This window comes from Medicago truncatula, chromosome 5, assembly GCF_003473485.1.
Source record: "Medicago truncatula cultivar Jemalong A17 chromosome 5, MtrunA17r5.0-ANR, whole genome shotgun sequence".
Lineage (NCBI taxonomy): Eukaryota > Viridiplantae > Streptophyta > Magnoliopsida > Fabales > Fabaceae > Medicago > Medicago truncatula.
In genome coordinates this window covers 34,961,457-34,983,391 of record NC_053046.1, presented here as the reverse complement: position 1 = coordinate 34,983,391, position 21,935 = coordinate 34,961,457, and the positions used below count along the sequence as shown (strand labels likewise).

The following is a 21,935-nucleotide window of genomic DNA, read 5'->3' as shown; positions in this document are numbered from 1 at the left end:
TATAAGATGAATTGAAAAGTATTTCCTCAACACAACATATATCATTTTCTAAATGGAAAAGTTTATAGTGACCAACAGATTATGATTTCAAGATCAGTACTCCTCCGTTATCTCAACTCCATATATTTTCATGTGATCTCCATTAACATTTCCAATGATAAAGTAATCCAGGAAACAAATTTTACTATTGAAGTAATTGCAAAAACAAAATATAGAAAATAGAATATCTTAATTTACCCGGTGCACCAAACAGTTTGATCGAAGGATGTCTACGCAAAATATTGTGAACCGGAGATGTAATAACCAATGCACCAGAAGGTGGAACTGAGAGCAACAGCCTACTCAATTTCTTTGCAAATGAGGCAGCAAGGTAAGCTGGGAGAAGGGGTGACTTTAGGCAAAAATCAAGAAGCTGCAAAAAGCAAATTGCATATTGCCAGAAAATGAAGGACTTGCATATGTGAATATTTTTCGTAACTTTTTTACTCTAATACTCTGTCATTTGAATATCTTTTCATCATCACTCGATTGCATTCAATGCTTTGGTTTTTCTATTATAGATAGCAGTCAAACAAGGGAGGCACTCATTAGCATTCTCCTTTAAATAATCAGATAAATCTCATTAAAATATGAAAAATCCACAACAATAGAAGAAACAATTTACAACGGTAGAAACAATATTAAACACTAAAAAAACATTTTTTATTTCTCTCAAGTTGCAATTTATTTCTTGGTGTTATTTAACAAAAACCCTGGATAAGTTTAAAAAAAATAAAAAAAACAACTCCATTTCAAATTTCCACAATTTTATTTTCCTTAAAAACCACCACAATCAAATTTTTCTTGCAGAAACACAATATCTCAGCCTTTTTTACTAACACAAGTCAAAATTTTCAAATTTCCTCTTTATTTTGTGAGGAAATTACCCTCTTTTTGTTTCTTTCTTTTTTGGGTAAAGTAAGTATAATAAGACAATTTCTTTGTCTCTAAGTAATAATAAGACAATTTCTTTGTCTCTCTCTCACGCACACTTCCTTTTAAAGCACATGTATACATAATATATATTATGAGGGCAAGAGATTATGCCTTTATTTTTCTGTGGACAAATAAGGAAAGTGTCTAAATAGCAAGTGCATATGGAAAAGACCAGAGGTTTGAGAAAAGGTGCATGGACATATGAGGAGGACAATCTACTCAAGGACTGTATTCAAAAATATGGTGAAGGGAAATGGCATTTAGTTCCTAAAAGAGCAGGTACTTGTATTTATTTAATTGATTTGTTAATACGAACATTATACAACTCTATATCCACCTAGCTTATTTATTCTATAGAACTATCTACTTTTTTATTCTATAGTTAAAACTAATTAACTTATGTCAAAATTTATTAAACTATATGCGCAGGTTTGAATAGATGCCGGAAAAGTTGTAGATTGAGGTGGGTGAATTATTTAAACCCTGCAATCAATAGAGAAAGTTTCTCCCATGATGAAATTGATATGATTCTAAGGCTACACAAACTCTTGGGGAACAGGTATGTTATCAGTGCAAGTTATAATTAAATTGTTATTTGTGCATATTAGGGGAGGGGATATCTTTGTTAATTTAGATCTAGTGTATATGTAATCTAGAATTAATTAATTATGCAAGCAAATAGTAGTATTTTCACATATGCTTGCAAATATCAACACGGTATGGCATAAATGCTAGATGCTTGAATTTCTTAACTATTTATAATATATATGTATAGATGGTCATTGATTGCTGCGAGGCTTCCGGGTAGAACAGCTAATGATGTGAAGAATTATTGGCACACAAATTTGCGCAAGAAAGTGATTCCAAGAAAAGAAGAAAATGAAGAAAAAGAGAAATCTAAAGAAAGCATGATCAAATCTCATGAAGTTATCAAGCCTCGACCTCGAACTTTTTCAACTCATTCACTATGGTTGAAGAAGAAACGTAATTTTGTGAGTGATGGTAGTGCAACAAAACTAGTGATTTCAAGTGAAGATGGCAATGTTCCAAGAGAGTGTGATAAGACAACACTCCCAAATATAGGTGATGCACAACCATGTGTTGGTAATGTCCCACTTTCTACTATGTGGTGGGAGAGTTTGTTAAATGTGGATGAAGAAAGAAATAATGAGAAAAATGGCTCTTGCTCTTTATTACAAGAGGAGAATTTCACTTTGGAGTTTTCGAATGTGGAGGAATTTTTTACTAATGGCTCCACTGCCAGTGATTCCTTTTGGGATTTCAACCTTTGTGATATCAATAATTCCTCTGGGGTCTTTAATTAGTTTTTCACCTATAAGCCTGCAAATAAATTTTAGAATGCCTTTAATGGAGTAAAATGTTAAGATTGTTTAAGTGAATTTAAATGGATCCCACTAAATTAAATAAGTTTCATGTAAATTTAGTTGGATCTATTTAAATATCAATCTATTAAGATTATTGTTTTAGTTAGAGACTGTGTGCTTAGTATAATTCATTTTATGGAAATGCTATCGATTGTTTTAAGAACACTTTTATAAAAATGTATTTGATTCATTGAAAATTAAAAAGTTTGATTTTTTAAATGAATAATTTCATAACTTAAAATTTTAAAATGGTGTTCTTAGGATATTCGTTAGCAAAATCCTTCATTTTATAAAGTTCCGTTAGTTTAAAGCAACTCATTTAATTTTTATTTTAATGATGAATTCCATAACATCTCAAAATGGATCTTACAATTTATTTCATGTAACTTAAAAGAAGTTATCTCACGTATTTATTTTTTGGATCTTGCTAACAAGTGCACGATTGCTAAGGGAAAAAAAAAAGAAATAAAAGAAAATTTTCATGTGGAAAATATCAATTTTAAAAACTTCAAGGTATTGAATAGACTATTTATATTATGTTTTCTTATATAGTTTCTTAACAAATGTCTCAAGAAATTTTGTCATAGACCGTCATCAAAATCAACAAATTAGTTCTTAAACGTTTAAAATTTGTTGTTGATGAATTGTGATAAATTATTGTTTGGGGAATCATTTGTTTTCAAAGATGCAACAAAAACAACTAATACATTTTTTAACGGGAACTTCTATGGTACACTCACAAAATGAGGTGTATCGGTACTCCTGCTTCTTAATTTTATAAATGAATGATCATTTTTTATGTAGTAAATAATTATTTGTCAATATTTATATTTTATAGAACAACATTTTATAAGAAAAAACATCATTTAATTATTTATAAGAATCATAGTAACTTTTTTTACATATTACCGTAAAAAATAATGAATGTTCTCAATTATGAGTGATAAAAATCTAAAAAAATAAAAAATTATTTCGTTGACACTTTTGATGAATAAGATTTAGTTATTATAATTATAAATGATAAAAAAAATAATATTTTTTTTCAAAAAATAACTCATTTAACTATGAATTTAAAGAGTGAGTGTACCGGTACACTCAAATATAGTGGGTGTACCATAGAATTTGCCTTTTTTAACGCTTAAGAACTAATTTGTTGATTTTTATGATGGTTTAGAGACTAAATTGTGTATTTTCCTTATTCGTGCACTATTTAGTTGATTTTTAACGGTTAAGAACTAATTTGTCAACTATTTATAAGAGACTAAATTTTTAACGATTAAGAGACTAATTTGTCAATTTTTTAAGAGACTAAATTTTTAACGGTTAAGAGGCTAACTTTTTTAACGGTTAAAAACTAATTTGTAGATTTTGAAAGGTTAAGAACTAGTTTGTCAATTTTTTAACAAATGAGTAGAAATTTTGTATTGAACGCATTTTTGTTGATGTCATCAAAATTAACAAATTAGTTCTTAAACATTTAAAATTTGTTGTTGATGAATCGTGATAAATTGTTGTTTGGGGAATAATTTGTTTTCAAATGTGCAAAAACAACTACTACTACATTTTTTAACGGTTAAGAACTAATTTGTTGATTTTTATGATGGTTTAGAGACTAAATTATGTATTTTCCTTGTTTGTGGACTGTTATTTAGTTAATTTTTAACGGTTAAAAACTAATTTGTCAACTTTTTAAGAGACTAAATTTTTAAGGCATAAGAGACTAATTTGTTGATTTTTGAAGAGATTAAATTTTTAACAGTTAAGAGACTAACTTCTTTAACGTTAAAAACTAATTTGTTGGTTTTTAACGGTTAAGAACTAGTTTGTCAATTTTTTAACAATTAAATACATTTTTCAAAATGTTAAAAATTATTGATTTCTTAACATAATTATTGCTATTTACGAATTTCATAACCTATTTCCTAGTAATTGATGGAAACTCAAGTTTGTTTAGTAGTTTTTTAATATAAGCAAAATTGACTTTTTAAATTCATTGTTGTATGTGGTCTATATTACTTACTATGAACCACAAACATCATTAAATAAATGAATCTAAAAATTCAATTTTACTTATATTTAAAGACGGAGGAAGTACGTATCTGACTTATATTATTAATTAGATATATTAATTATTCAATTGATTTAAAACAAAAACATTTGTTTATTTATATGATAATGATAAAGATTTTTTTTAGACGGTTGATCACTTTTTATACTACGTCATGCACAGTGCTCTATTTTAAAAAGACCATACGTGTAATTAATGTTCTTGAAATGAGCATTGCCATATTTTTGTTGTCTATGTAACGCATTCTACCTCTGCACTGACCCCAACCCACATGACATCATATACAAACAAAACAAAAAAAAATAATGTCAACATGGTGGATTGTTTCTTGAGTAAACCGCTGTGCTGATACATGTCTTTGTAAGTAATTTTTAAGTTGATCTTTAATTTTATTATTATTTCAAAATAATTATTGTCTTTGTCAAAAAAAATTCAATTAAGTATTTCATCATGTGACAAAAACATAGAGACAGAGATTTAATTAAAATACTTTTGATATATTTTAAAATAGTCTCTATTTTTGTTAAAAGTTTCTCAATTAATAAGTGTGTAGCTCGTCTGGTGACAAAAACATAGATTTAGTGATCTAATTGAAAAAACTTTTGATAAAAACAGTGATTATTTTAAAATATTAATAAAGTTATAGATTAATTTAAGAATAACTTACAAATATATTGACCAAATTGGTTGTTCACTAATTGTTTCTTTTTAATCTATAACCAAAGAAAAAAGAAAATGTAACCAGAAAAGTAATTATGAATCTATTAATATATGATGATTTTCTCAAAGTTATTTCATATATACTAACATGAGTGTGTGCATATATAAAGAGAGGGAGTGAATAAAAAAGAGTCATGTGATTGATATATAATGATGTGATATAAAGAGAGTGATAAAGAGTGTTGAACAAATGTTAAACATTAATAGACTATTTGATAAAAAAAAATGTTGAATAAATGATAAAAAAAAAAAAAAGTGTTCATATTGTAAAAAAAAAAAAAAAAAATGTGTTCATTTATATATGAGAATTATGCTAGTTAATGTCCCTTTAAGAAGAAGAAAAAAAAGTAAATTTAATATTGAAAATAGTTTTTTTTTTTTTGCAATTTTAGAAATTTGACCACACGATTTTTACGCATTACTAAGGAACAATTGTTAAAGGAATCCTTAATCAATATCTTTACATATTGGTTAGCAAGATCCTTAAAATAATAATAAAAAAAATGTTACCAAATATCATAAGGACATTGTTTAAGGATTCAAATAAAATAATTTTTACACACAAAATCATGTAATTATAACTTTGATTTATATTTTGAAGACAAAGTTTTATTTTAAATATTCGTTAAACAATGTACTTTAGATATTTGTTAACACGACCCAAATAATATTAACTCCTTTCCTTATATTGGTTCACGTGTTCGTAATTTCTATTTCTTACACGTCAATCATGTGATGAGTGAGTGACATTTATCCAACTGTCCTTGCACTTTGTTCAACAGTGATCGAAAATCGACCCGGACCCTCCAACCAAAAGCATGCAGCCATGCAGGCACACTCACGTCCATCCATTACTGTCTAGAGTCTAACATTACATTACATGTCCCACATAACATTAACATCATATGTACAAACAATCGACTTTATTACTGCCTAAATGATTGATAATTTGATAAATTATTTTAGCTTAAAAAAGACAAATGTTTTAATGAGATGAAGGCAACATTATTTTGTTGTTACAAGCAAACGTTTCCCACGTTCTTTTACCTCATCTGGTGTACAGAGATACATTGAATTTTACTATTTTAGGTTAATCCTTCAAATGAAGAAGGAACAATTTTTCCTCAAATTTCAAAATTGAAGCATATATACAAGGTGTTGATTTTCGTCTTTGGTACGACAGTTATTAAAAAAAAAAATATGAATTGTCCACGTAGAGATAGAGGAATTAAAAAGTACGGAAAAACCCTGGGAAATAGACCAAATAGATTTTTTTTTTAGGGATTAATCTATTCATTTAGACCAAAAGGATTACGTCCTTATAGCTATTTGGCTTTAAATTTTTTAAATGAGTTATCTATTTATTTTAGAAGACCTTTGAGGACGGTTAGTGAAATTTACCCAAATTATAAACAATCTTCAAAGTGTGTTATTTGTTGTTAAAAGAAGCTCAAGTCCGACATAGAAAAGATATATAACTTAACATTTGTTTGTAATTTTATGGACAAAAATGCATTTGAAGACTACATTAACTTAAAAAAATTCATTTAAAATTCAAAATAAATAACAAAAAATATATTTAAATATAGTTTTGCGGTTTTGATGCATTAACTATTGTGGCATATCCTCACACTTTTGTTTTTGAATGTTAAATGTTAGTAATTAGTTGTTAGATTAATTTTTTCTTATTCGTCCATATTTAAACTAAGAACCTCCAACTTCTTATCCATTAACTTGAACCAAGAAAAAAATATCAGAACTAAGTGGGAGCACTTGCCTGCCCACACTATAAGGTGTGTTCGTCGTTGCAATTAGTTGTTTTTTTACTTTGATTTCATGTATCATAATCATAACTGCATTAGCCATGGATAATGTATATTAGTTTTAATCTAGCTTTCTAGCAAATGATTGAGTGTGCTTTCTACAACTCTTCTTAGAAAATGGGTAGAGAGCTTGCTCACAATAATGTTGTAGGTTGTAGCAAAACATTGTTCCATTTATCAAAAAATAAATAATAGAAGCACTCTCCACTCTAAAGGTTTGTTGGTTTGGGTTTTTTGGAGGGAAGAGGAGGAGAGAGAGTATATTTTATGTTTGGTTTATGAGGGGAGGGGAGGGAATGTGAGTCAAATTCCTCGATTTTTTGCTCCCCACAAATTGAAGTTTTTTTCGAGGGAGATGAGTTATTACAGTATTAATTACTTTGACAAAATTACCCTCATGTTTATTTTAAAATGCCGAACATACGCTAACTAAATCGTAAGATCAATGTACTTTAAAACTAATTAGAGATACTCGTTGGGGAGAACCTTTTAATTCTATTTGTAGTTTTATAAACAAGTACAAAGTAACTTGTTGCGTTTTAAAATAAATTGAAAATAAAATAATCAAGTTATGCTACATGTGGGATGTTGACAATGCTTGCAATTACTTTCAAGACATTTGATTTTATATGGGTGAGAAATTTGTCGACTATTTCTAGTGAAAAGGACTGTTTCAGAAGAAACACTGGGACCATGTTGCATTGCAAGAAATTAAATTGAAGATCATTTTTTCGTTGATGTTCGTTAGACTTATTGAGATTTTTGCTTCATTCAAAAGTATTTGTCTTGTGACAACATGATTAAATTGAAACAACACAACACTATCACTCTATATGATTTCAATCATATGTCAGTTGTCACTCTGGAGAGAAATTCCTGGATTCATATAATAAAAATTTAATAAGAATCTCACCCAAAAAAAAGTCTAATAAAAATATTGTGCGTAAACACGTATCATAAAACTTAATTTGATAAGTCGTAATAAGTTGCTTAGACAATAATGGTACACGTATTGAGCATATATATTTATTAAAAAAAAGTATTGAGCATATAGAAGTGAAGAAAAGTGTTTTTGTTGATAGAAAAATCAGCTATAAGGATCAAGATTCTAAAAATAGAAAGGACACTTCTTGTTTGACATCAAGTTTTTACTATATGTATTCCTCAAGTTTTCTAAGTTTTATTAAAATTTACTAAACCAGACTTAATTATAAAAAAAAAAAAAAAAAAATTACATATGTTGTACAAATATTGAGCATATATGCACTTTTCTATACGGTTGCTTGTAGATGGAGTACAAGCACAACTTTTTTTTTTTAAAGGCAAAATATATATATATATATATATATATATATATATATATATATATATATAAAGAAGATTCGAATACAAAAGATAGAACTATATACACATGGAGAGTCAACAAGCGCTACTCCACCAAAGCGCCACCAAGAGGAGCACCTCAAGACCCCACATGCGAGGCCTGAGAAACACCCACGAAAAGCCCCAAAAGGAGCCAAAAACACCTAAAGAAACAAAAAGGAGAGCACAAAAGCCGAGAAGCAACGGCAGCACAAGCCCAGCAAACACCTGCAAGCACAAAGAACAACAAGAAAAACCCAAAAGCCACACCGAGAAGGAAGGGGGGATACTACCCCAACCAACCCCAGAGGCAACCCCAGGAAATCCAACCACCACAAACCCCTACCGACTCAAACACGGGACGGGTTGCACCTCCCACTCATAGAGAGGAACTAGCAGGGCACTTAGCCTGAAACCTCTGTTGTCAAAGCAGAAACGCGGCGCGACGCGGCCACCCCAAAAATTGACGCGGCGCGGTATGCGGGCGCGACGCGGACACTATTATATGACGCGGACACTAATATATTTAATACTAAAATACTATAATGTTGAAAAAGAAATACTAAAACAACTTAAATATTACTCAATTCATAATTTGAAATAAAACATGTCTTAGGCAAAACATAAGGACATACTTGCAAGAAATACTAATAAAATTCAAGGTAGCAAACACTTTAAGCCTCTAAAGCTTAAAGTAACAAAAGTACTAAACATGAAATAAAACTTCGAATTCAATAATCATGAGCAGCTGAGATATGGAATGATGGATGAGGTGAAAGATCTGAGCAGCTGAGAGATGAAGTGAAGAGATGATGGAATGAAGTGAAGAGATGAAGTGAAAACCTAATAGTGTTGTACGATTGAATTGGGAGAAGAGGAGAAAAACTTTGTGTTGTACGATTGAATTGGGAGAAGAGGAGAAGAAGCGGCTGTTCTCTGTACGATGGAATGAAGTGAAGAAATAGGGCTTTGAAAATTACAAAATTAACCCTTCTAATGTCACTTAGTGAGGGGTAATTATGTAATTTCGCTTCAACCCGGAAACGCGCCGCGTTAGACCCACTCCCGCTCTAACAAAAAGCGGCCGCGAAACCCGGTTTTCAGCCGCTTTTGCCTAACGCGCGATGCGGTCGCGTTCTGACGCGCTAGGCTGTTTTCAGCAGCGATCGCGCCGCGTTAGGCCGCTACTGACAACAGAGCCTGAAACCACTTCCAAGCTAAGAGTTTAACTTTGTCCACCACTGACTCCTCTCGAAGTACAAGCACAACTATTTTCTATCCAAAACTCTATCAAAAGACATTCTTATAAAAGTGCAGGTTTAAAATGTCCGGTTAGCCTTTATGGAGAAAATTTTAGGAAACTAAATGGATCATGTTCTAAAACTCTAGAATGTATCTCCTTTAATATTTTCAAATTATCTAATGCCTTATGCCAACAAACAAACAAAAAAGTTAGGCTATCACAAGAATGAAGAACTTAATAGAAACCAAGTTATAGGTTTTTTGTGTGTGTGAGAGAGAGGGGGATTAGCCTGATCTAAGATTGGCTGAATAGCTCGCCAACTTACGTACCCTCGTACCTCCATTTATGTGCCCTAATCACTTAGTTAAAGAAAATAAAAGATCAACATAAAGATCATTCAATCATTTTTTTTTTTAAGGATTAAGATCATTCAATCATAAAGAGGCATGGAGTTTTAATTTTATCCCTACAAAACAAGAATTACAATCATAGAAATCAGATCAAGTAAAATAAATTCATTTTCAAATAAAAACCTAAATCAATATACAATTAAAATTTGATTTGAACTCACTGTTTGAAGGACAATAGAAATTTGTGTGTGCAAGTATATTGATATAGCTCTAAAATGATGTCTTCTCTAAAATAAAGAAAAGGAGCGCACGAGTTGTACGATATTCAAATGTTGATAGAATAGATTTTCCTTCTAAAAGATCATCTTTTAAGTATTGTACATTCATTGGAGCCGATTTTATCACCTAGAAAAGAAAGAATTATGAGTGTCAAACTCAAAAGTGTAATAAGTCATTACATTAGCAATTTGTGAGAACATAGAACTAGAAAAATTACTTCACCAGTTTTGATTTAAGGGGTTACCTACATGGTGTACTCATTTGTAATAATTAAATACAATGCATAACGACTGTCTCTTTCAATATTTCATAGAGCTAAACACATTCAGATTTACGTTATCACAAATGTTAGAGGTAGAACCCTAGTTTTGATAGTTCACATGATCGCTTGATATTATTTAACCAAGTCTTGGAGTGTTAGAAGAGTTCTCGTGTGGTTTATGTACAACAAACATCCACGACGATTTTCACCATCCTGAGTGTTGGGACTTGTTAGTATAATACAAGTAAATATACTAAACAGGACACTAAATATTTGTACTTACTTTCAATCCAAAATATTCTCTCATTGTCTTTTTTCTTCTTAATCAATATAAATAAAAAAATCTAAGACAACAAACTCAAAATTTCTCATGGAGAATTAATAAGGAGTAAAGACTACAAAACTGGTAGTTTGGGTAAACACTTATCGCCCCCATAGATAAACTATAAATAAATAATATGTTATGCTTATGCTCCAATAGTCATCACTATAACAGGAGTATGGATTTAGGTATAACTTCCAACATAAACTACCCTTCGCTAGACGTATTACTTCTTTTCTCTAAAAACACTTCCAAATTTACCATATACCTCAAGTATCTGCAGCTTAATTGAAGAACATCAAAATTTTCAACGGGGGCATGCCTTTTTTCTTTCCCAAAAGAAAAATATAAAATACAAATACCATATCTTTACCGAACAAACATTAATTTCACAGGTGATCAAAACATGAATCAGATTCACTGACACTCAATTCGTTGTCTTTTAGCGGGACTGTGTTCCTGGTCCAATAAATCTTTAGCCCCATTCTCGTTATTGTCGATGATCGTTTCAGAATTTTCTTCACATTTGAAAGTCCAACCAGCAAAATCATTCTCTGAAAAGAGAGAGGATGGAGTTGTTTTGTAGAATGCTAGAGGAACCTGCTTCACCCTCCGTGTAATCTGCAATGGTGCATGTCGTCACCAGAAGATGCAAGGATGAGTATGAACATCTCTTATCTTTTTAAGATTAAATATATTTTTTTCATCTCTATACAATTCATGAAATTTGATTTTTGTCCCACAAGGAGAAATTTTCTTTTTTTTTGAAGGAAAGGAGAAAAGTTATTTGACAGTATACAAAATACTCCATCCGTCCCAAAATGTAAGCAAAAATTGGTCAAAAAAAGTTAATGTATTTGGTTTAAAATTTGTACCAGATACACTAACTTATGTTGACCCATTTTTGCTTACATTTTGGGATGGATGGAGTACAAAAATTGTGTTTTTAGTTATTAATAAGGCACGGTGAACGGCTAAAAACACATTATTTATGTCAAATGTGTGGACTAGAAAGAAAAAAAGAAAAACATTGCCAGTTTTATAAAAATTAGAAACATATTTCTTGTAACAAAGAAAAAGAACTTTTTAAACCTTTCTCTTATTATGCAAATTTGGTGGAATATAAGGCACATTACTGTAAAGGACGAAAAAAATAAAGGTAATTCACCTCCGCTCCAAGTATTGTTGCATAAGAACCAGCACTAAAATCACCAATATTAACTTCACTTGTTTTTGCTCTGACTGTCAAATCAGTCCCAAGAGACAAAGCAAACCTAAAAGCACAAGTAAAAGCATATAATGTTTAAGGTATTATGTCAAGATCCACAATCAAAGATTAAATAAAACAATGAAGAAAAGGAAAACAAGGAGCAATGCGCCAAAGATCAAATCACTTACCGTGAGACAGGAGGACAGTAGTGGTGAAGAGCAGTATCAATTTCCCAAAGAGAGCTTCCTGATCAAGAAATCTTCATCAGCAAAACAAATATGGAACAAAAATAGTTGACTCGAGATATACTATGTGATCCAATATTGTAAGCTATAAGACGCAATATAGAACAGGACATGCGGTGCATACATATTTTATTTACACTATTAAATACATGCATGTTAAATTTATAATGATCATTAAGTTCCAACCGAGCAGGCATTCACTTGGTTAGGTTTTGACACGGTGAACCCGGGATACATCTTGGATCACCGTATACAATTTGGTTATTTAGGAGGATTCTCAGAGCAAGTTAGATCGACATTGCATCTTATTTGGCTCATGTGTTTGGGTCATTTGAAAAGAAAGAAACAAACAAAAATTTTGGGAATAAGAGGAAAATTTGCAAAATTTATGTGATAAAGTTAACCTATATATTTTAAAAACGAATAGGAAGGTTAACTCATTAATATAGTCATGTGATAAAGTTAACCTATATATTTTGTGACAAGAAGCTGTTAACCTATATATTTTTAACCTTCCTGACAATAAAAATGAATGCAACTAATTTATGTGATACTCAAGCATTTTAAAATATATATTTTAAAATTTATTTGTTCATCTAATTTTTCATGTAAGGGAGCATATCAAGAGCATAAAAAGAGCTGACCTTGACCATATAACATTAACAATACATGTAAAACTAAATGGTAAAAATTAGCTCCTCTTACCTCATGCAATATGTATGTATAGTACACAAATTAATGAGATAAAAAATCACAATTATACAGTTTCCCAATTTTCTCCAGGTCTGGTTTAGGAAAAATAACAGACTTCAGGTTATATTGGGCAATAGACAACAAAAGAGATGCTTACTCATGGCGCCTGACTTCATAGGATCAGATTCCTCAATGTTAAAATGGTCAAGGCCTGATTTCTGGCAGGGCTTTGCAACATTATGAGCATTATCCAAGTTAGAATTGGTCTCTTCGTCTGTTCTATGTTCACTGTCTTCATTAACTTCTTCCTGTTAAAATATCAGAAATTAGCTCTCCAATTAAACAGAAAGAAGGCAGTTATCAGAGCAACATACATCGTACAAATTTGCCAGGGCAACAATTTTTGAAATTTAACGCAATCGCAAACATGCAACTTGATTAGGGATAATAAGGAACTAACTAACGCCTGTATTTGGTTTTCAATTGCAGTTCTGTAAATTGTATCTAAATGTAGAATGAAGCAGATGTTTGCTAATTAAAAAGTTCCCAAACAGAACCCAAAAGTGACATCGGACAGTATGACCACTAGAGTAAAAAAGAAGTTGTAACTTCATGTGTTTAATGTCTTTCCATACAAGAGATCGGACAGTAGTATTTTGTAGGCCATTTAAGTTAACAAATCTTTCTTCCAATCCCTGCATTTCTCTGATCATAGTAAATGTTGACAAATTGCAGCCGTGGTGGCATGGCACCATGGATTATGGCAGTGCTGATTCTGCGCCAGATTTACAGCTGCTACAGGCCACAGAGCCTATTACATCCGCCATGTTTCCTCCTATGCCATAATTATATTGCAGATTTTTGTCTGGCCTACACAAATCTGCAATCCAACAGGTGAGCCACCTTAGACCATCCTTGAACCAGGAATCAAATCAATCTCCTGGCTCTACCAATAGAAAACTAATTTGAGAAACATAGATACAGCAAACAACAACCAAGCCTTATCCCAATAAGTGGGGTTGGCTACACGAATCAAACAACGCCAAAGTGTTCTATCAAAAACCATGTCTTTCTCCAACTCATTAATCTCTAGATCCTTCTTAATAACTTCTCTTATAGTTTTTCTAGGTCTTCCCCTACATCTAGTGATTTGACCTAATCTGATCTACTCTCTTTACCACATAGGGCCCGTTTGGATTAGCTTATTTTAGAGCTTATATAAAACAGCTTATGCAAATAAATAAGTTTTTATGTATTATTTACAAGTTTTTAAGGTAGTTTATGACAAAATAGTATATGAAGATACGATTTTCGCAAGTGGGAGCTTATAAATTAAAATAAAAGCTAATTTATTTACATAAGTTATTTTTCATAAGCTCAAAATAAGCTCATACCAAACGGGGCCATAATCCACAGGTCTTCTCTCTACATGCCCAAACCACCTAAGTCTAGTTTCTACCATCTTTTCTACTATAGGTGCTACCCCAACTCTCGTTAATGTTGTCATTTCTAATTCTCTACTGTCTACTCTTACCAAACATAGATACAAAATGGCAATAATTCACTATACAGCCATATTAGAAACATGCAAGTATGCAACTATTTAATATTTATATTATCCATTGAGTGTAGTAAATAAGTATTACTTTAACTGCTACTGCAATGATACTGAATAAGATGAATAGAAAAGTATTTCCTGAACACAGCATAGATCATTTTCTAAATGGAAAAGTTTACAAAGAACAACAGATTATGATTTCAAGATCAGTCCTCCGTTCTCTTGACTCCGTATATATTCATGTGATCTCAATTAGCACATCCAAGATATAGTAATCCAGGAAACAAAATTTACTAATGAAGTGATTGCAAAAACAAAATATAGACACAAGACTATCTTTACCCGATGCACCAAACAGTTGATCGAAGGATGTCTACGCAAAATATTGTGAACCAGAGATGTAATAACCAATGCACCAGAAGGTGGAACTGAAAGCAACAGCCTACTCAATTTCTTTGCAAATGAGGCAGCCAGGTAAGCTGGAAGAAGGGGTGACTTTAGGCAAGAATCAAGAAGCTGCAAAAAGCAAATTGCATATTGTCAGAAAATGAAAGACTTGCATATGTGAATATTTTTCGTGACATTCACTCCAGTACTCTTTCATTTGAATATCTTTTCATCATCACTCGATAACATTCAATGCTTTGGTTTTCCATGACAGAAACCACTCAATTAGCCTAATTCACTATTTATTTGGGGTTTCCTTGCCACTTTGAAAAGAGAGGTATAATATGGGGAATATTTTTCGTAACATTCACTCTAGTACTCTATCATTTGAATATCTTTTCATCATCACTCAATAACATTCAATGCTTTAGTTTTCCCATTACAGAAACTACTCAGTTAGCCTAATTGACTATTTCTTTGGGTTTTCCTTGTCCACTTAGCGAAGAGAGGTATAATATCGGCTGGCTATCCTGTATCGCATTATCTTATTCCAATATAGAACAAGATTATCTTATCATGATATTTGGTTATATTTAGGCCTATGTCACATAATTATACAATCTTGATTTTACTGTATTTTCATGGGCCATCAGGAACACTGGATAAAGGAGTACTCTAGGTTTATTAGTGTGCAAAAAAGAGATTAGAGGGTGTACTGTTGAATGTGTCATGTTTTTTGTTTGGGTTAAAAGAAAAACTATTCTATTTGGCGCATAGATTAGAGGGTGTACTGTTGTGTCCTTGATTTTTGCCAGCTTACTGTCTTAGCTCTTTCTGTATTGCAATAGAGGATCCCTCAATCGTATTCCATATACATCTATGCGCCAAATAGAATAGTTTTTCTTTTAACCCCCACCCAAACAAAAAACATGACATTCAAACAGATTAATCATTTAACTGATAAATTAATTTTGCAGCATCAATGTTCAAAATTTCTCTCTAATCAAACTAGACTCGTTGCGGAGTGCAGATGTAAAACACGCAGCATCACTCACAGCAGATTTATTCTTGATGGGTTCTAATTGGACCTGATCATTGTTGAAAAAAAAGTTTTATACTTCTTCCGTTTCATATTATCGATGCTGTGTTGAGTCAGAGTTCTAGAAGTGCAAATTATACTATAGTCCTATTCTTGTTGCCTTGTTGAAACTTAATCATCTACAAATTTGGCACGCCAGCATGCTTAAATCGTTTTATCCAAACTGGCATATTAATGTTACATTTAAAATATAATAACTTAATAACTAAGCAACATATCTTTGTATAACTGAGCTGATGGCATTATTTTTGCTTGATATTCCCCTTTGGTTAGTTTTACATGTAACAAAGTCATTTTATAAGCTTTACCTGGAAAAACCTTGCACGATGTTTTGCCATGAAGATAGATGGAACTAATAGTGCATAGAGTTTTTCATAAAATTTTGGGTATTCCAATCCATGCTGGGTCATTAGGATAAAAAGACTATTAAGAGCCATCACGCTGACTACACCACCTACATCATACGACCTTGTCAAGAAATCACTGCACACAAAAAAGCAACACATCAGATTCAAAATCTAGTTACCATAATAAAATGTCAATTTCTGTAGCACAGGTGTTTACCATAACATGATGGGATTGGACAGATGAGGAATCACTGCTTGGTGAAGGTTTACAAGAACCTAGTAAAAAAGAAAATGCAAAATCAAAAAGGGGAAGAAACTTATAAGTATGATAATGTAGTTCCATTCATATTAAACAGAACATAAAAACAAGAATGTTAATTTACAATCACCCCTAAAACAAATAGAATTCACTTTATATCAAACATTCATAAAATGAATCTAGTCAAAGGGTTCTTTGTTAGTCCATTGATTTCTAGTAGATACAAAACTTTTCACATTATATAAAATTGAACTTAAGGGATGGGCGTTAAGCCTTCTTTGTAATTAAAAAAAAATGAACTTAAGGGATACAACGAATCTGGGGGAGTGTGATTAGGCAGAGATTAAGACAAGAAGCCACACATCACAGAAAATCAATTTGGTGTTATGTAATGGAGATCAGCTATAAAAGTAACATACCTACTATAAAGATTGATTAAAAGATACATGAAAAGAAAAAAAGAAGTACAAATAATTTTCATTGAATAAGAAAAAAAATGTATAATGAAGTCTACAGAGGGTTTGTTTAAGGCTTTAGAGAAGAAAAAAGTTTGTGTATTGTTAAGAAAGAAGAAAAGATAAATGGTATATCCTTAGACAAAATACATGATGGGGATTTACGACATCGATTGATCCATGTAGCCAAACCCGCCAAGTGGAGAAATGTTCGGTTAGTGTTCTAATGAGTCTATTGACATGCTTATCGATAATTTATGTTTAAAACAAAAAAGTCGAACGGGGGCCTTGGTGCAATGGTTGGAATTGCTATTGTGTGACCAGAAGGTCACAGGTTTGAGCCATTAAAGCAAAAGTCTAGCAAATGCAAGATAAGGCTTCCTACTATAGACAATGGATTTAACTTTGACCCTTGAACCCTGCCATGACAGGGGCTTTAATAGCAAAAAGATGTCCACATTTCAGGACTACTACCAAAATGTTATATCAAGACTCTTGTTCACACAACCACATATATACATGTATGTACAGTTGTATTCAAGTGGAAATAGCTTGAGAAATTTTTCATACATTCATTCCTGTTTACACTTTTAATGACAAAATTGCCACATTGATTTGACTTGATTTCTTATTTTCAAAGATTTGATTAGGAAATGAAATGAAATGAAAACAAGGTAGCATATATTAAAATAGGAAATGAACACAGAACAATTTCCCAAACCAAACAAATACTTAGATATACAGTTCATAACTTACACTACCCAGAAATAGCATATCTATAAAATATTACCATTACCATAGCATAATTAAAACATGAACATCAATTAAAACATATTAATAAACATATTATATCTTATAGCATAATTAAAACATGAACATCAATTTCCAGAATATAATGGCAACCATATTTCAAACACATACACTTGCAAAATACCTCTTTGAACAAATCCAATGGAAGTGGCAACCTAAGATACGCAATCCAAGCTTTAGTAAATTTTAACTTCATCTTCTTCGCAATTCTGGCTGCAGACAATACCTGTATGCATAACAATGATGTAATGGATATAGAAAAGTGAAGGTGCAGACAGATAATTACAGCAGTTCTGAAATGAAAAGTTTTTTTATGTAAGAACAGATAAATTTAACAGAAGAAAATTACAATGAAATCAAAGGATAAGAGGTCCTCATTAATGGGAAAAAAAATGGGAAGCAAAATATTAACGAGTATGGGATAATACTTACATTATTGTTACGTTTCTTGGACTTAAGCTGCTTATCATCTGCATCCACATTTACAGAAAGCATTTTATGATCATTTTCTATGGAAAATTAACCAAATTACAAAATATAAATGTACACTTTGATTTTTCCTTAGAACAACAACAATAACCAAAAGCCTCTTTCATTGGGATCAGCTATGACCAAATTACAAAATATAAATGTACACTTCAATTTTTCCTTAGAACAACAAGAATAACCAAAAGCCTGTTTAAGTGGGATCAGTTATATGGATCGATCAAAGCTATAACCAAATTACAAAATATAAATGCACACTTCAATTTTTCCCTAGAACAACAAGAATAACCAAAAGCCTGTTTAAGTGGGATCAGTTATATGGATCGATCAAAGCTATAAAGCTGGCATTTATTGGTTCCAAAAATACTTCTTACTTGATCTAAACAGAAGTATTTTACGCAATTTCCTAAAGAAAAGTAGAGCAAAATACTAAATAGTGCATTACATGCATAAAATATAGAGCTCATAAGGATCAAGTCAAGATCGCCAATTGATTATGAAATATAATTTTGTAAAAAATTTCGAGTCTAAAAGTGACAAGTAAGCAGTCACCTGTTAAACTCCACATTTCTAAATGAGATGTATCGTCTGATTTTTCAAGAGGGGGAATATGTGATATGGTGTAGTACATATTGTGGATGATGAACTCGGTACTGCAAAAGATACATTTACAAGTTATCAATAGAACTAAATAAATACATTTTCTAAAAAATTATACATCTAGTTTCAAAACTAGGACCAGGTCTGCCTAGCAGAAAAGGTAGTGATGTTTTCTTACATTATACATTGAGCTGCAAAGCTAAACATATTGCTTATACTATATTGTATGACATGGCACGTAATTTTTGTCTATAAAAATATGAGATACAGATCATTTAAGACCAAAGAACATAACCTTTTAATACTACTTATAGTCGACCAGCTATGGTCATCTTGATCTCTTTATAAAGGACATGAGCAAGAATAAAATTAACCAGTGGCTACAGTCTTACTAACCTTGAGCTTAATTGACTTTCATCGGTGCCATCTGCGCTTGCAGTTTTATCATCTAACAATGATAAGGAAACGTGTTATCCAATGAGAATAACCAAATATTTGGAATTGAAAAGAACACATAAATTTCTTGTCTGCAATTTTGCATGTCAAAACTTGAAAGATTAAGAAAAGCAAGCTAAGGATGAAAATCACCTGAAGCATCTTTGCCATCCAGATTTCTTGTGAGCTTTTCTAGGCTTATGAATGTAAAATAACTGCACCAAGTAACAAACTAATTCAGTAAAAAAGATAAACCCCGCATATGACATGACTCATAATTCATTAACTCAACACACACATGCACAAAACAAAAGTAAAATAGGGAAATAAAACCACCAGTGTTGTCAAACACAAATTGCAGAAAATAGCTGTTCATTCAAATTCCCTTATGCAACAGTGCTATAGCACCTCCATTTAACAACACTTTGTACAGTACTAAATAGCATATCACGGATAGCGGAACAATAGTAATTTTGTTCAAATTCCGTTACGCTACAGCCTTACTAAGCTATAACCACTATTTAACAACATTGACGATGACAAATTCATCCTAAGAACTTATAAAAGGCGCTAAGCAAAATACAAATTCTAGGTAAAAATAAAATCATGTAAAACATATGAAAGAAACGAAACAGCTGGCATATAAAAAATCAAAGGAAGAATAATAATCATACCGAACATCAATATACTTGAAATACTTCGATATTAGTAAATCAATCAAAAATTCAGCATTACTAGTGGAGTGAATCTGCAACAAAAAAAATAAAAATCAATAACCAACAAATTAGTCAAAAACAATCAACATTAATCAAACTATATCACAAAAATAAACAAAATTAGCATTACAATTAAAATAAATAATAATAACTTACAATACTACGAAGAATTCTGTTATACAATGAAGAATGAAACGCTCCACCATTAGCAACCTTAACAAACTCCATCAACGTATCAAGCACAACTTCCTTAATCGTTTCATCGGATTCATCCGCAACGAGAACATCGATAAGCAATTTGAGAAACTCATCGAATTTCGAACGGAGCCACGTGAGGTAAATGAATTCGGATTGATCGGAGTCAGCGGAGGAACTGCTGCTGGTGGCGGCGGAGGAAGGGAGTTGAGGGAGGAGAGGGAGGAAGAAGGAGTGAAGAGAGAGAATCGATTCGAGGATGTGGTGAGGTGGAGAAGAAGGGGAGATGAAGGTGAGAAGGAGAGGGAGGTTGTTGATGTGTGAGGCAGAGGAGAGAAGTTCTTGACCTAGGGTTTTGATTTCAGTTATGCTGTGTTGTTTTGGTGTTTTCTTCTTCATCTTCTTCGTTTTCTTCATTGGAGATTCCATGGTTTTCTTCTTAAGCTTCGATAATTCGTTGCAGAAACGCGCGTAGGGTTTTACAGGGTTCTGTGAGAAGAGTTTGGTTGGGTCTTTTTTGGGCCTGGGTTATTTCTTGGGTCAGTCTTTGTCACAAGCCCATTTTATTTTTTACTAAATCGATGTAGAAAATTGTTCTTTAGACACTTATAATTTGCTCTCGTGCTCACTGAACGAACGATAGTTAACTATCATTAATATACATGTTGAGTTCCAACGGTTCCTGACTATTGTACATAGGTGAATGAAAGTTAGCTATCGTTTGCTGTTGAATGATAGTTAATTGTCGTTTGGGATATTTTTGTCAGATTAGAATGGTTGAGAGCAAACAATGATTGTCTAAAGAGCAATTTTCATTGATGTGACCATTTTTTACACTTATTAGAATACTTCAAGTTTTGGCGAAACTCAATGATAAGAGAGATTTTGATCTTATTTAAGAACTATTCTTAAGGATGTATCAGGCTAGGTGAATGAACTTTGGTATTGGGTTATAGATTTAAAAATAATTATTTTAACTTTGTATTTTTAGAATGATTTTTATGGGAACTTGCTCAGAAATAATAGAAGTTGTTTTGAACTTATTTGGTATAAGTTAAAAAGGGTAAGTTTGACATTCAGAAACTTAGACATTCATTGTTAGCCATTTAGCATAATTGGCATGATAAAAATTGCATATTCTTTCAAAATATGTGTTTCAAATATGATTTTTATGAGAAGCTATTCAAATTTTCTTCTCTTTTTTGTAAAAATTTTATCATCCAAAAAAGATGTAGCAAAAAGATGAAACACTTGAAATTACTTTTTAAGATAAGTTGTTTAAACCAATTTTTCATTTGAAAAATTTTCTGAAAAGATATTTATAACAAAAATATGAAACACTATTGAAATAATTAAAAAAAAAACTATAATAAACGAACCCTGGTTTTTTAGATGAGAGATGATGTTTATTCAAAATTATATTTTACTGTAACTCTTTTGGACTCCAAGTTTATGAAAGAAAATGTATTGGTCTTTTGCATGGTATTCATTGAACTTTTGAACTTAGTTTAATGAAGGTAAAATTTAATTTGGATTTAAAGTATGTATAGAATAATGGATAGCATGAAAATCGATATAGATGAGAAAGTTGAATATGGGTTATCATTTTAAATTGTAGAAGTTTTTTATTTCACATTTTTCAATACTTACT

The 21,935-nt window shown here is 31.4% G+C and overlaps 2 protein-coding genes across 3 annotated transcripts; one reads left to right on the top strand and one right to left on the bottom strand.

Moving 5' to 3' along the window:
• Window positions 1-1,051: 1,051 nt before the first annotated feature.
• Window positions 1,052-2,466, top strand: LOC11432112 (transcription factor MYB1). Its single transcript, XM_003616285.3, has 3 exons — window positions 1,052-1,254; window positions 1,405-1,534; window positions 1,751-2,466. The coding sequence occupies exons 1-3, from the start codon at window positions 1,137-1,139 to the stop codon at window positions 2,298-2,300; spliced, it is 798 nt and encodes a 265-aa protein (XP_003616333.1). The 5' UTR covers window positions 1,052-1,136; the 3' UTR covers window positions 2,301-2,466.
• Window positions 2,467-10,718: 8,252 nt separating this feature from the next.
• LOC11435382 (protein NUCLEOLAR COMPLEX ASSOCIATED 4) lies at window positions 10,719-20,765 on the bottom strand. Of its 2 annotated transcripts, none has more exons than XM_024784592.2 (14): window positions 20,246-20,765; window positions 20,048-20,121; window positions 19,527-19,588; window positions 19,335-19,386; window positions 18,891-18,991; window positions 18,285-18,334; window positions 17,977-18,078; window positions 16,546-16,604; window positions 16,290-16,464; window positions 14,838-15,011; window positions 13,095-13,245; window positions 12,188-12,245; window positions 11,958-12,063; window positions 10,719-11,410 (listed from the first exon to the last, which is right to left on the bottom strand). In XM_024784592.2, the coding sequence occupies exons 1-14, from the start codon at window positions 20,711-20,713 to the stop codon at window positions 11,207-11,209; spliced, it is 1,836 nt and encodes a 611-aa protein (XP_024640360.1). In that variant the 5' UTR covers window positions 20,714-20,765; the 3' UTR covers window positions 10,719-11,206. The 2 variants fall into 2 exon arrangements, with proteins under 2 accessions (XP_024640360.1, XP_003616331.1); XM_003616283.4 differs by having other exon boundaries at window positions 18,285-18,322.
• Between the last annotated feature and the right edge of the window lie 1,170 nt (window positions 20,766-21,935).

Bases quoted from the DNA above. Each gene is read 5' to 3' on its own strand.
- LOC11432112 (XM_003616285.3), top strand. From the start codon at position 1,137: ATGGAAAAGACCAGAGGTTTGAGAAAAGGTGCATGGACATATGAGGAG. The intron at 1,255-1,404 runs GTACTTGTATTT...CTATATGCGCAG, and splicing joins TTTAGTTCCTAAAAGAGCAG to GTTTGAATAGATGCCGGAAA. The intron at 1,535-1,750 runs GTATGTTATCAG...ATATATGTATAG, and splicing joins CACAAACTCTTGGGGAACAG to ATGGTCATTGATTGCTGCGA.
- LOC11435382 (XM_024784592.2), bottom strand. From the start codon at position 20,713: ATGGAATCTCCAATGAAGAAAACGAAGAAGATGAAGAAGAAAACACCA. The intron at 19,589-20,047 runs GTATGATTATTA...TACTTGGTGCAG, and splicing joins TTCAAGTATATTGATGTTCG to TTATTTTACATTCATAAGCC. The intron at 12,246-13,094 runs GTAAGCATCTCT...TTTCTTGATCAG, and splicing joins TATGAAGTCAGGCGCCATGA to GAAGCTCTCTTTGGGAAATT.